Raw genomic sequence first — 14,673 nt, forward strand, 5'->3', positions numbered from 1 at the left:
GTAAGACATTATGTGCATGTAACAGTTCCGCATTGAAATCTAAATCATACAGGAGATGTTTATGAAAAGATCTACATGATTTTTTATTCCTGTTGTCTTATCCTCTCTTTTCTTCTCCTTGCCATGACGCACAAACGTGCAAAAACAATAATTTATGCGTGAGTATTGGATCATTACACCTATCTGTTCGAGATATTACTTAATAATCTAAGTTTCGTAATTGATGGAATATATTTGAGTTAGACATTTTCAATAGGATTCCAGTAAACAATATATATTTATCGTTATAAATCTTTCTTTTTTCGAACAAAATTTCATGCTGTTACTTCGCTTCGGAAATACTGGCGATGATCATCAGTTGATAATTTAAATGTTTACAAACGAAATTCATTTTAACGTAGGCAATTCTCCAGTATTCCGTAAATATTGACAATTTATTTCTTATTTAACTTCTGAATGTCACATTTTATTTAATTAACGCATAATACGAAATGCTATCATCATAGCAATTAAGCCGCATTATCTTCAATCATTGGAAGCGCGCAAATGAAACTCGAGAAATAGATATTGTCGGTAGCATGAAATAACCTGATTTACACAAAGTCATATCAATTAATTTATACACTCGTCCCTCAATGTACGCAGAGCATCTGTTCCATGTAGATTCGTTTTACGCGAATGAAAATCGCGTAAATAAAGTCTGTCCGTACGAAAGGAAAAATATGTACACATATATGATGACTAGCACGACGTAATGTACTTTTATCTTTATCACATGCAGTATTGACGTGTTTCAATATCGCCGAATAAGTTACTCTATACACTTGTTACTTTTAAAATTTCTAGGAAAATGCATTTTCTGGCCGCGTAAATTATGTTATAGTTTACCCCGTAAAAAGAAGACTCACGTAAATTGAGGCACCATTGTAATTTAACATCTATATTGCATACTGCTGTACGCGATCTTAGTAATTGAACTCGTGAACAATATCATTTTTTATTTATTAAATAATTTTTATTATTCAATATGTTACAAAATATCGCATTGTTAGTCATAAAAATACATCGATGAAAATATATCTATAATAGTAATATGTATACAAATTTTATAAATTCATATTACATATATCCTCTAGCTATTTCTATAAAAAATATTACAAATTTTGTTAATAAAATATTATTCACACAATGTAAAGTGATATTTCAATTCCTATGTACAATTACTTGTATTTAATTATTTTCTCTCATCACTAATCTTAATCAGCTTTAGTATCTACTGGACTAAGAATTTTTAATATATATTGTAGCATTTTAAGTAAATCTTCTTCTTCTTTCTTATCATCTACATGTAATAGTGTAATCCTACCTAATGCTTCCTGTATACTCTGTGAAAAGCCAGCACTTCGTACAATTAATTTTCCTTTCTGATTATTGGATATTAGAGACCATAACATAGACCCTGCTATTCTAATTTCGACCAGGGAACCATTTTTAAATATGTCATGTAGTACATTAATAAAATCCACTAAAATTTTTGTATTATGTTAAAATCGTTTAAATATGTAACGTGATATGAAAGCATGTGTATCTTAATTTACCTGAACTAAGTAATCGTGGTCGGTTGGTCATGTTAAACGCGAGATTGCGCAATATGGAAATTGCAAGAATTCTATTAGATGATGAAGAGTATTTTGACAATTGTAACAAAACATCCAAGCCGTCGACAGCCTGAAGAAATGATTAGTATACACACATGAAAAAGTATAAAAATATTTTTCAGATATTGAAGAATAAAAAATTAAAAAAATAAGTTAAGAAGTTCATTTTACCTTTGGCACACATAACTGGCCCTCTTCGTAATAAGTAAAGTCAATTAAGAATTCTAAGCAATATAATTCAACAAGTGGCCATGGTTTTGTCCGTTTCGTGGTAATTGGATGTATTTTTGTAAAAAATTGTAGGAGATTACTCTACGAAATTTGTATTAATAAATAAACGTTGCTTTGGAGATCCATATCGTCAAAAATATCAAATTACCTTTGAAATTGATACTCTACATTCATGAACATGTATTGCATTTCGCAAAACATGAAATGCAAAGTGTAATTTATGATTATCAAAGAGTTGACCAGCTTTGTCTATTTCTTTGCAAACTAATTGTATAATAACATGTATAAGGGCGAGAGTATTAGGAGTTTTTCTAAGTCCTGTCCCTGGCAAAATAGTCGTTAACGTCAAAGATTGCGCTGCTGAAAAATTAAATTATTAAAGTAGCACAAGATATTTAACAAATAATTTTTACTCGTTTAATATTTAGCATTTAGCAGTAAGTGTATATTTCAATTTTAACGATACCTGTAGTACATTTTGTAGTATAGGTTGCTAGTAATTTCAAAGCGGTAGTTGAAACTGTTTTATTTAATGCAATCCAAGCCCATAGTTTGTGTAATACATCTGCTAGTCCTGCTTTCGTTAGAGCTACTTTAACTTCTGTACTGCCGTACATGAAATTCATTAATAATACTAAAATAGCATTCATGTCGCGTAGTAACGGATGAATCTGTAGAAAAACACGAGGAAAACTTTTTGTTACAATCTCTAAGACTGATGTTGGGAATTCCGTCACGTGTATGAATAATATTTTTTTTTTTTTCGAGATTGAGAAATCTCTCGGTTGATCACTGTAGCAATAATATAAATTAAAAAATACTTTTTTCAAGATCTACTTTATCTAATTACCTTCTTTTCACGGTCAATCTGATTTTTGAAAAGTTCGAAAGGTTGTAAATTTAATCTCACATACGATTCTTTCAATATCATTAAAGTTGTGTCAGGTAAATTTTCTTCCAATGCGACCTGTTTAGCTGCGTTTGATACACATAACAAATTAGTAAGTGCGCTTATGATCAAATCCTTGTCCTCGTTCAATTTCTTATTCTTCTTCGATCGATTGTAATTATGAGCTATAAATAAGTGCAATAAAATATTACAAAGTTCTTTGCTCATAGCAATTTCGTTTCCTTCAACTTCATAATCTGCTGATTTTTCGGAAATTAAAGGAGGATCTTTATTTCCATTTGATTTTGTTGAATGCATATTGGTACTTTGTAGAGAAAATGTATTAACATTAGATGCAATTTCTTTTAAATTGTTTTTATTGTCATTTGACAATCGAGTTAAAGGAGTATCCATTATTGATTGTAATGAGATGCTACTTTTTCCTGAAGAATCTTTTTCAATTTCTTGAGAGAGTAGAAACGCGAGACAGCCTATAGCACTGATGCGAAGTTCTGGATTAGAATCCTTCATTGCAACACAGATAGATGAAAGTACAGCTTCTGGCCCACGCAATTCTAGAGCGGTCTGTATCGTTTCAAAATGTTGATTTTCTGTTAATGAAAGTATGGCTATAAAGTTGAAAATTTCGGTCCAGAGCTTATTTCGCACAGATATCAATTGCGATGTGTTATTACCTGCGTAAACATTATTTAATTTATATAAAACTTACTGCATACATACACAAATGAATCTGTTCTTTTTTAACTTACAATATAAATCATCATTTAAAAAACAAAATAACATGTAAAGTGAGTCAACTGAAAAGCTAGCTACAAGAGAATATTCATTACTGTTTGTAATACAGTTTGTTAAAACTGTACAAATGCTGATATACATTTCCAATATGTCACAGTAATGTGTTAAATTCCTTTTACTTTCGATATCTTTAGGTATTTCATTGATGCATCTACAAAATTTGAAGTATATATTAGAAAAATCTTAAAATCTTTTCAGACACAAATATACATATATATATATAACTAGTTTAATTACCCAATTAAATATTTGTCAATAGAATGTTCGTAAATTTGATGAACAACTTCTTGTTTACCTATAAGTATTAAATTATTTAGTAGTCTACAAACAGCTGATATCAATGATGGTGTTGCTACCAATTGTAAATAATTGTCCGTCTCTGTAGTTGTTGATTCTTTGACAGAAACTAAAAAATATTAATTAATATTTACAGTCATACAATTTAATTTATAAATTATTTTCAACTGTTTAAACAGTAGTTAAAAAAGTGTTTAAAAAGTACACATACGAGGTTGTAATTCATCGTGGCAATTATACAGATGTGAGATTGCACGTGGTACTAATGATGTACAACCTGACTGCATGCTATGAATAGATGGGACTTTCCCAGTTTCTTGCTCTTGATTATTCATACGATCACAGTCCAAAGAAGTAGACATATAAATATTAGAACATAGTACACTTATTTCATAATAAGTGTTGTTTTGTTCTATATATATTAAAATAGCATTTGCTTTCAAAGAATCCATCTACATAAGTGAGTATAATAGTAAACAAAGAATCATATTTAGAATTTATTTTTACCATAATAGAAAGATATAATATTTACTTACATATTGAAAAATGATAGAATTGCAATTTTTTATTAAACTGCTAAGTGCACAACATGCTTGTTCCCTAACAATGCATGACTCTTCTCTACTGATAATGCATTGAAGTAATGTCTGACATAATTCGCTTGGTGCCAGTGCTATAGAATTCAATAATTGAGAAGCTGTATGTAAATTACTCATTAGACCTGCTAATAATTGTAAAGCAGAAGCACGAACCAAAGGATCTCGATTTTGCCACAACATAGGTAACCAATTCAACATACGATCTTCTTCATACCAAAATTGTACAAAAATCTAGTAATATTTATATCATATACTGTTAATAGTATCATTATAAATATAAATATTTAATTATGTTAAACTTTTATTTATACTTACATTTTTATTGAAGTTTATTTGCATTTGATATAACAAATGATTGAGACATATAATAGAATTTCTGGTTATAGATAAGCCCATAAAGCTTATTGTTCCAGCTCCATGAAAGGATATAATGAGTTCGATTAATGTATTTCCTAATGATATTAATAAATTTTTGCAATTCGTCCAATGACACTTTCCAATTAAATATGTTAAACATGTTAACAGCCAATCAAGGTACGCTGTAAAGAATTGACTTATTTTAATTTAAATGATAAAAATATAATATCGTGGAAAAAAGAAATTTACCTAAATTATAAAAATGTTGTTGGTCTCCTAAACATAAAGTGGAGACAATTAATTCAATAAAGTGTAGCCAAACGTCTTGGTCTTCTAAAGTAGATTTTTCTGATTGTCCTATGGCTGAACATGTGCCAGCTAACTTCAATATAGATTGATGTACGTTTTGATTATCTAATTCCGAGCTTTTTAATAATTCGGTTAGAGATTTAGTTATATTTGTCATTATTTTATTAGTCCACTTATACTTTCCTAATGTAACACAATACAAATATTTTCACTGTGTTTCAAATGATACATAAATTCTATTAATTATTTAAATTTTACCATCTTTTGTAATATTGATATAAAACTGTAGAAAATTTAAAACTTCAACAAATAAATCACAATCCTCTTTACTTGCAGGTTGTGAAAGTAAAAATCGTTCGAACGTTTGTTCCCATGGTAATAGGCTTATATCTTTTATTTCCTCACATTTTTCCATTTTATAAAGTTTTATATGCCTAAAAAAGAAAATTACTAGTGAATTAATAACAATTTTACAAAAAAATCAAATCATAAATGGTTATTATAAAAGTATCGCAAATAGTGATTACATTGTAAGGTAGTCAAGTGCACATGAAACTGAATCATGGGTAGTTGAATTTTGTATATTGTACAGTTGTTGTTGACAGCAATAATGAGGAAAGCTAAAACGTAAGACTAAAAATTCATTTTCTAGAATTTTTAGTTTTTTTGATATATTAGAATCATGAAGATCATTAAAATGTTTCCAAAGTACATTTATACCACCATTCCATTCCCATATCCAATATTGTCTTATAAATGTTAATACCAGTGAGTCATTGCCATGAAGAACTAGAAAATAAGAACTACAGATTAATAATATTGATCTTTAAGATATAAACAATCAATATATTTAAAATGTTTAATTAAGTCTATAATTTACCAGACATATCTGATCGTCTATGTCTACTTATTTTCCAATGCGATTTACAAAGAAATGGTAATTTCATTTTAGATACAATAATATAAGGCAAAGAAATATTTAGTTGATTATAATTTTCTGTATATTTTTCACTCAATCTCATAATGTAATCATTATAAAGTAATAAGCATAATAGTTGTGAACCATCAGTTTTAATACATTCATTATTTGGAAATAGAAAAAGACCTAAAAAATATTTTTTAGTAATATAGCAATAAAGATTATTTTGAATTTTTTATTGCACTTACTTCTGGTTATATTTGACAAGACATTAATACGAATGGACAGATCTTGACGTATAGAACATTCAGAGGATGCTAGTAGTTTTAGTATAGTAATTATAGGAATGACAGAATCTGGATAATTAACATATTCTTTTTCAACCTAAAAAATGATGTCATTCAGGTAGAATGAGAAAGATTATTCAAGGAATTATATAGCATAGATATTATAGAATCTTACTAGAGCACTGTTAAATATGTTCAAGATCAACGATAATCCATTTTCAGTAATAAATAACTTGTGTAAAGAAGAATCTGTAAGCATAACGCTAATTTGTACTAATGCTGATTTACGTATTTTAGGATCGACATTCGGCTCATTTAGCATTTCAAGTACAGATAATAAATTACTCCTCTGTAAAAACATTGACTGTATTATTCCTGTATTGACCATATATAAAATTTACAATGCGTGGAATAATTTTTAAATGTATGAAATGTAATAAAATGTGTAACCTGATAACTGCCTTCAGATCTTTTAAAAACCCTTTGACGATCAAATATACAAAGTGAGCTAAGAGGTAAATCGTGTAGGGATGATAATCGTGGTAATTTTTTAACTGAATCCTTTTCTTTTCCAAGAAGCCAAATCAATCTACAAACGGCTTCGTATCTAATATCCTCATCCGACGAAAATAAGAACCTTAAATTACCTTTCAAAACCTTTTAAATAAACATGTATTTTTTCAAACTATTTTAAGACTTATGAATATAAGAAATGTACTTTTCCAATAATAAATTATGACATATTACCTCGATATATGGCAATTGTATATTAGTAGAAACATCAGGATCAAAGATTTTTGTTACACATTGACCTAAGGTTGAAGAAGGATGAGCATGACATTGTAAAAAAGGTAATACTTGTACTATGGCTTCTAGAGATTTTAACCATCCATTTTCTCCCATCTGTAATCTTCCTTTTAATATGTAAACTAATATCTCTTCGGACATTTCCTTGATCTAACAAAAACATAAATAATTGTTTGCAGATTGCATATCATTTAAGTCAAATTTATTCATAAGATTTCATCTTACCCTTTTGTCATCATGTGTTACACCATAGGATATGATTTCAATTAACACAGATAATTCAAATAAAAATGCCAGATTTTCCCATGATAACTTTTCTTTGTTATATTCTACTCCTAAAATACTTTTAACTAAAGTATGACATTCAAAATATGTGGCATATTGTATATCAGTATCTGCATTTGCTAATAAACTTAATATTAATTTTGTAGCTAATGTTTGGTCTTCATTACTTGGAGAATACCTTAAACATTAAATAAATTATAACGCAATAATTAAGTTGTTTTAACAACGATAAAATTTTCAAATTCATATAATTCACAAAAAGAATATACCTATTCATATTTTGTAAAAATTCGATAGTTTTCTTAATAATACCAAAATTTTTGTGATAAGGTAAACTTAATTTTGAAGCATACAACATTTTTAAAACTTCCGAATGAGATGAATTAGGTGTATTTTTTATTATGCATATAGTTGCTTGTATCGACTTTGTTATCAGTCTTGTTTCGTCGAATGTTTTAATATATATAATTTCATCGCTACCTTGAAATTGCTGTTAAGTGTACAACAATAAATTATTAGACTAATAAGATTTTCTTTAATTAGTTAAAAAAAAGTTAGAAATTACATACACGGCCATATTCTTGTAATATAGAGTGTAGTTTTGGGTATAAAAAATAAATAGCAGCATCCATTATAGCTACACATATTGATGTTTTAAGTGATTTAGGGAAGATAACATCCGCTATTTCTAGAGGAACTATGTGGCTTAAAAGTTTCATTGTAATACTTATAAGGTGCAAATATGTTATTCTAAAATCATCTATTGTGCTATAATTTCCAAAATATTCTATGACGTCTCCTAGCATGCCAAATAATACTTTCATGTCTTCAATTACTTTTAAAGCAATATCATCATTGCAAAGCCAAACATTTGGCATGACGCTTATGATGAGTACTTGTACCAGTTCATATATTACGTCTGTTACATACTTAGTACTTCTTAATATAAGTGTTGAATTAGTAGAAATACTCAATTGAGATATAACATGTTTTAAAGTTTCAATGCAAAAGATTGGTATAAGCATTTGTTGTAATTGTAAAATAGAATCATCAATATTATCTGATACACTTTGACTTCTTTCGCTTGTTCCCTAAATAATATACAAAACATTAGTAGGTAAATATGTTTATACAGTATTTAAATACTTACAGTAGATTGATATGCTTGATAATTAACTTCTGGAAATCCTCCATCAGGACTATCTCTCGTTTCAGAAGGAGAATAAACATTATTGCTTAATTTTTCTGCCAATAACTGAAAAATATATTCTTTATCAATATATTATGCTATACTCGAGTATTATAATTAAGTATTAAATTTAAACTGTATTTATTTACTTTTTGTTTTTTATTTGCAATACACGGTTCACAGTAATAATAGATTCGTAGTCTTAAAGATCGTGTTAATTTGTGAAGTGTTTTCAATACCATTGGTATTATATTTCTAAAATTGGCATTTGTGTTATTTACACTAGATTCCAAAAGATTATGTAATATCTGAAATTTAATATTGTATTATTAAATACTAATTATTAAATATCAATACAATATCATAACACTTTAATGAAAAGCTTAAATATTCACAAAAACAATTGCTGGTCTTTGAAGAAAAACTTCTGCTGGAAAATCCTGCATCATCACGTTTGTTATAAATTGGCATGTATGTAATATAAGATTTGCATCTAAGCTATTATTTAGGGCTTCTTCAACTGCTGCTAAGACACCTCTATCTGAAGTGACTAAAGGTTGCCATGGCATGATTAACCATTTAATACCACCTTCGGTAGCTTTAGATATCGGGGTTCCATCTCCACATTCTAATGTTAAGTCAAATGGTACTGTACTATAAATTATATGTATTAGACAAAAAATATAAGAAATTTTATATAAAACAAAATAAAAAGATTACACATATATAATTATCATACTGTGAAAAACATATTTAGGGTATTTACCTGTTCAAAGCAGAGGTAGTAGTAAGCCCACTTTGAGATAAATTATGATCTTCTTTTCTATGTATTTTGTTATTTCCATTATATTCATAATCTTTTATACGTGTTCTATGTCTGTCATAATCGATAAATCCTAATGTTGGACAGCTAGCATCCTTAAAAAGAAATTTGAATGACAAATTTGTTTCAATATACTTACAAATACAGTTAAAATTAAAAGTAGATATAAGAACCTTTATACTTTTTGAGTTTGATGATATTGTTTGTAACTTATCTGAACAAAGAACAGCTTCTTCAATTTCATTTAATTTTTCATACCATTCTGAACCTAATTTCCTTCTTAATTCCTGGAGTTCATTTTGAAGTCTTAATTTACCAAATGTATTTAAGTAAATTCTATCATCTGTCTTACAAAATATATAATAATATGCAATTATAAGTTTTTAAATATAATTTTTGTTGTGAGATATTATAATTTCTAAATTATTAGAAGTACAATTATCGCTTGTTAGTATTTGAATCATTGATTAATGAATGAATGAATGAAACTAAATTTTTAAGTACCTTTAATAAACGAAGTAATAAATCTAAAACCTTCTGTATCTCTGAGAAGACTTCAAATGAAAACCAGTTAAATAACTTTGTTATTAATTCTTTTCTTACAGCATCGCAATCGCAACCAAAACCAAGATTGTATTTTGAAATAATATTATCTAGTGCTCTCAATCGAATTTCCTCGATATTATGACCTGGAAAGATTGATAAATTTTATGCCCATCTTTTGCTTTGCTATACCATATAATAAAAAATTGGTAAAGTATTTATATTTACTTAATTTTCTAACGTGTGCCGCTGATATTCCGCTCATGTTTGACATCTGCTTAATACATATTGAACTGTCACGTTTTAGGTTAACTGTTCCAACTATTTTGAATATTTCACCGCCAAATATCATGAGCATTATGGGTAACTATGGCCACATTTTTATGAAAAGTTACATTCTATCTAAATCTATGTATAAATTTATATTTTTTATGTAATATATAAACGCAATAAAAATTATATTTCTATTACGTGTGAAATTGTCGAAATATTCGATTAGAAGCTTTCGTGTTTATCTTGTATTATAGCTTTCAATGTATCAATGGAAATGGGACTTTAGCTCATTTATGATTATATGCCATCTACCGGTGAAAGTATGAAGATAAACTGAAGTGTAACTTAAACGTATGCTCATCTATATACCTTATTATTTAAATTTCCCGCGCACGCGCAAATCAACGAAATATTTGTTCAATCGAATTTGATGCAGTATCAACACGATATAATACGACTTCACCAGGGAAGAAGCAAGCCCACGTTCCATGATTTTCTTAAGGGCGTTTCTATTTAGAATCTTCACTGAGATTTTTTGAGTTTAGTATCCTGAAAAGGGGCCCCTCCAAACTATATCCTATAAATGATATATATATATATATATATATATACAGTTACTGTAATCACATGTGATATTTTGGCATAAAAGTTTCATGCAAATATAGATGAAAGACAGTAATGTATGTAACAATACATTTATGCGACATAATTTGTGCGTATAGCTTTTTATTAAACTCTAAATATAGGAACATCTTGTTTACCTCGCAGAGCACAGATTTTTCATCTCATGTTGTTAATTTCTTTCTTTGCATCTGTTCACGGTTGCAGCAGCTCGTTCACGGTATTGTCGCCACTGTTGTATCTTTTTACTACAGAATGAATCGTTGATTCATTTCTGTTTAGAGATTTACCGATTTCTTTATTTGTCTTCCTTTATTCAACATGTAACGATACATTCCCTGTCAGGTTCAATCATTTCCTGTTTACTGCCATTCGTGACTTTCAATTATGAACTATGGATACGTAATATATAGATGGCACTAAAGAAAGCAAAATTGAAAGTAATTCATTTTGTTCTTCAGAGGGGAAACTGGCTAAAGAGGTAAAAGAAAGATATCGGATATTTTTGATAGCAATAAGAATAAAATTAACTGGAGGAATTCGGTATTAATAGAAAGTTAATAAAAAGATAGTCCTAATGTCATCGATTCGAAAGTAAACGCAATTTCTTTATCCTAAACAAGAGTTCTTACTTTGTCATTTTCTTTTAAATACGAAATTACTTAGTAAGAATAATGGAAATTGGTTTGTCTCAAGTCGACGACATCAAGGCAACAACGACGTTTCGAAAGGACCTTTTAATCACCTCACGAAATTTCAAGGATAATAATTCGAAGCACATGCCTTCCACTAATGGGGTCGGTGTGTAGGTATTACAATCGCATTAATCTCACAACACTGATTTAGATAATTATGTACACGTCATTTAACTGCATATAAACGTACAAAAAGGATTAAAACTAACCATCGAATCGTTGGTAATCGTCTCGGGAGCGTCTCACTCTCTCTTTCCGGTCTCGAAACTTCCTTTTCTTCCGTTTCTCTTTACGCTCCTGTTCAATCCGGCGCTCGTACGAGTCGCTCGTTTTAGCGCGAACTTATATAAATTGTTTTCTCGCGTGAAACAAACGCTGTACATTTTTGATAAGAAGTTTATGCAGGTGTCTGATACGGAGAAGACGTTAAAGCAAAATCGTGGATTATCTTCTCCCTACAAACACGTGTACCACGTTCCCAGGTTTTATGCGAAATTAATTTCTACAGGTAAAAATGCATCTAGTTCTTTGGAATTCACGCGACAGATATATATATATATATATGTAACTTACAACTTATAAAATAAAAATGAACTTTTATTTACTTTTATTCCTTTTCCTTTTACAGAAACGATGCATTCTTTACAAGACTCTGGCAAATAATATACAGAATGTAAGTAAAAGAGAGAGAGAGTGTCACATAATATATATATATATTAGTTTACAATATTTAAATTTTAATCATATATCTTTTATGATACGAGTACTATAAACCTTTCACAAGATCATATTAGCGGCATAAAAGTAAGAAGGAAAAAAAAGATGTATTCGTTCGAAATTGTCGATTCGGTTAACGTTGCTTACATCGTTACAATTGATTTTAATAAACAACGACCGATTTCTTTGGTTCTTACGCTGCAATACATACAATAGTTACAAAAATGTACGCATATATTAGTACGGTTAAGAACACCTGTATGTGTGAGATCGATGATCTACCGGGTCGTTCGCTATTTCATAAATCAATAGGACGTTACAAGTTCAAGCGATCGATAAAACGAATACAAATTTTATTGCTTTCAGAGTTCGTTCCGTTGTTCTAAGTAATAGGTCGGTATATCAGCCGTGCAATAAGCAGAGAAAGGAAAGAAAAAGAGAAAAGAATCGCGCAATCACCAAAATCAATGACACGACAATTTTACGTAATCGAAATCTAACTCGATCTTACGAGCTGTACTACCGTGTTATTATTTGCGGGATACTGACTGTTAATGGTCTATGAAATCGTAAGTAACCACGTTAAATCGCTGTTAAATTAAGAAACTTAAACGAAGAAAGAAAGATGAAATATACGTATATATATCCAGACCGCGAAATATAGTTTATCGGTTTAGAAACATTTCTATCGACGTGTTGATGTTGTTGCGTGGCACGAAAGAAGTTAAACTCCGAAAATTCGATTTTATATAGAGAACTTCTCGATGCCAATAGAAGTGTACGAAACTTAAGAGCGGCTAAACTTATAACAAAGGATACGACGACACGGTAAAGCTCGTAAACGTCGGAACAAGTGATTGATCGAATGGAAACGAGCTGAGGCGTGAGATTGTATTTTTTAGCGCACGTCTGCATCAAATCGTAGCGAATCGATTACATCGTTTCACGATGATGCGCCAGCGAAGTATACACGTGTATCGATGTCTAATTTCTCGTTATTACGATTGCGTATTAAGGTTTTCCTCGAAATTCCTGCGGCGGTACGCGTCGAACGAAACGTGCATCTTCTCTCCACCGCGTCTCCATTGCTCTTGCTCAAAGAAACGCGACCGTGATTCAACTTTGGTCACTTTCTTCTTCTATTTTTTATTTTTTTATTTTTTATTCTTTTGTTGTATAAATTCGATCTTCGTAAAAAAACGACTTTTGGTCTAATTCGTTGATACCGTTTACATGTACATAGTACACATACCTAATCGGCAGGCGCAAGCAGTTTCGTGCACTTGAAAGAGCGTGCAAAGATCGGCGAGCTTTTTACGCTCTCGTTTTCACAGTACGAGAGAAAAGACGTCGAATTATTTCGAACCGCCTGTTCAGCCTATTCGGCCGACCGAGATTCAAAGCTTGCGATACATCCTCTTTGGATCTGGGATTGACGTTTCGACACAAGGCAATCCGCGTTTCGCTCGATTGGTTTCGATTGATGGTAAAGCAAGCGTGATCGACGATAAATTGAACGTATTCCTCGGATAATTGTAATTAATTAACTGTTAGCCAACGAGGTGAAACGCTGGCTGGACAATCGGCAGAGCGAAGCTAATTTCAGTCGATGAAAATGTAAGACGCCTGTCGAATATTTATTCAACTCAATTTCACGCTAAATTTATCTGTTCGTGGAATCGCGTAGGAATTGTTAGAAATTACCAGCGAGCAATAAATCGAACTTGTTGCGTATATCTAAATAAACGTAGCTGATTGGGCTGATTCTGTCGAACGAATAATACGCGTATCATTGAACGTGGATGTGCGATCAATTTCACGGAATCATAGACTAACGTTTCTGATAAATTTTCTTGTACTTCGCGTGATAAATTTCACTCGTAAGAAAGAAAAATAAAAGACTGTTTGACTGGCAACGAATTTCCTCCATCAAAACCACGGAATTAATCAAAACACAGCGATAAAAGAAGCTCGCGTTTCTGTCTATCGTCTGAAACAGTTCAAGTAGAACGAGAGACGAGCGTTTCCGAATTGTTTAATGATAAGAATCACACTTTTTGGCAACGTTTACAAGGATTTCAATACCGTGCTCCTATATGTGCGCAAGAAACGATGATCGATACCGAGATAAAGTAACACAGCGTATATTTATCTATCTTATTTCTTTAATTATCTTCTGCTTAAATTATCTTTAATTCATCGCGAAATATTATTAAATCGCGTTTAGTAAATCGGACAATGGAGATGCGGTAGGTGCGCTACGCGTTTGTTCGTTATTTTAAACTATATACGTACTATCAGTCAACGACTAGGTGTTCAGGCTCGTTCTACGCAAGACAACTTATTGCTTTCTGTTGC

General features: G+C 30.3%; 1 protein-coding gene across 6 annotated transcripts; it reads right to left on the reverse strand.

Annotated features, from left to right (window-relative positions):
* Positions 1–993: 993 nt before the first annotated feature.
* LOC100645669 (rotatin) lies at positions 994–11,500 on the reverse strand. 6 transcript variants are annotated; one of them, XM_003394103.4, is made up of 31 exons: positions 11,044–11,500; positions 10,652–10,859; positions 10,238–10,376; positions 9,971–10,155; positions 9,640–9,813; positions 9,410–9,561; positions 9,039–9,297; positions 8,793–8,951; positions 8,605–8,709; positions 8,024–8,545; positions 7,724–7,944; positions 7,395–7,632; positions 7,110–7,319; positions 6,813–7,019; positions 6,538–6,711; positions 6,324–6,459; positions 6,037–6,261; positions 5,684–5,945; positions 5,415–5,590; positions 5,097–5,339; positions 4,806–5,029; positions 4,428–4,721; positions 4,103–4,343; positions 3,832–4,000; positions 3,549–3,745; positions 2,740–3,473; positions 2,356–2,560; positions 2,038–2,249; positions 1,830–1,970; positions 1,599–1,728; positions 994–1,525 (listed from the first exon to the last, which is right to left on the reverse strand). In XM_003394103.4, exons 3-31 carry the CDS (start codon positions 10,365–10,367, stop codon positions 1,257–1,259), a joined length of 6,594 nt encoding a protein of 2,197 aa, XP_003394151.2. In that variant the 5' UTR covers positions 10,368–10,376; positions 10,652–10,859; positions 11,044–11,500; the 3' UTR covers positions 994–1,256. The 6 variants fall into 6 exon arrangements, with proteins under 6 accessions (XP_003394151.2, XP_020724079.2, XP_048260463.1 ...); XM_020868420.2 differs by having other exon boundaries at positions 10,238–10,417; XM_048404506.1 differs by lacking the exons at positions 10,652–10,859; positions 11,044–11,500 and having other exon boundaries at positions 2,038–2,246; positions 10,238–10,570.
* Positions 11,501–14,673: the final 3,173 nt, after the last annotated feature.

The sequence above is a fragment of the Bombus terrestris genome, chromosome 3, assembly GCF_910591885.1.
Source record: "Bombus terrestris chromosome 3, iyBomTerr1.2, whole genome shotgun sequence".
NCBI classification, from domain to species: Eukaryota; Metazoa; Arthropoda; class Insecta; order Hymenoptera; family Apidae; genus Bombus; species Bombus terrestris.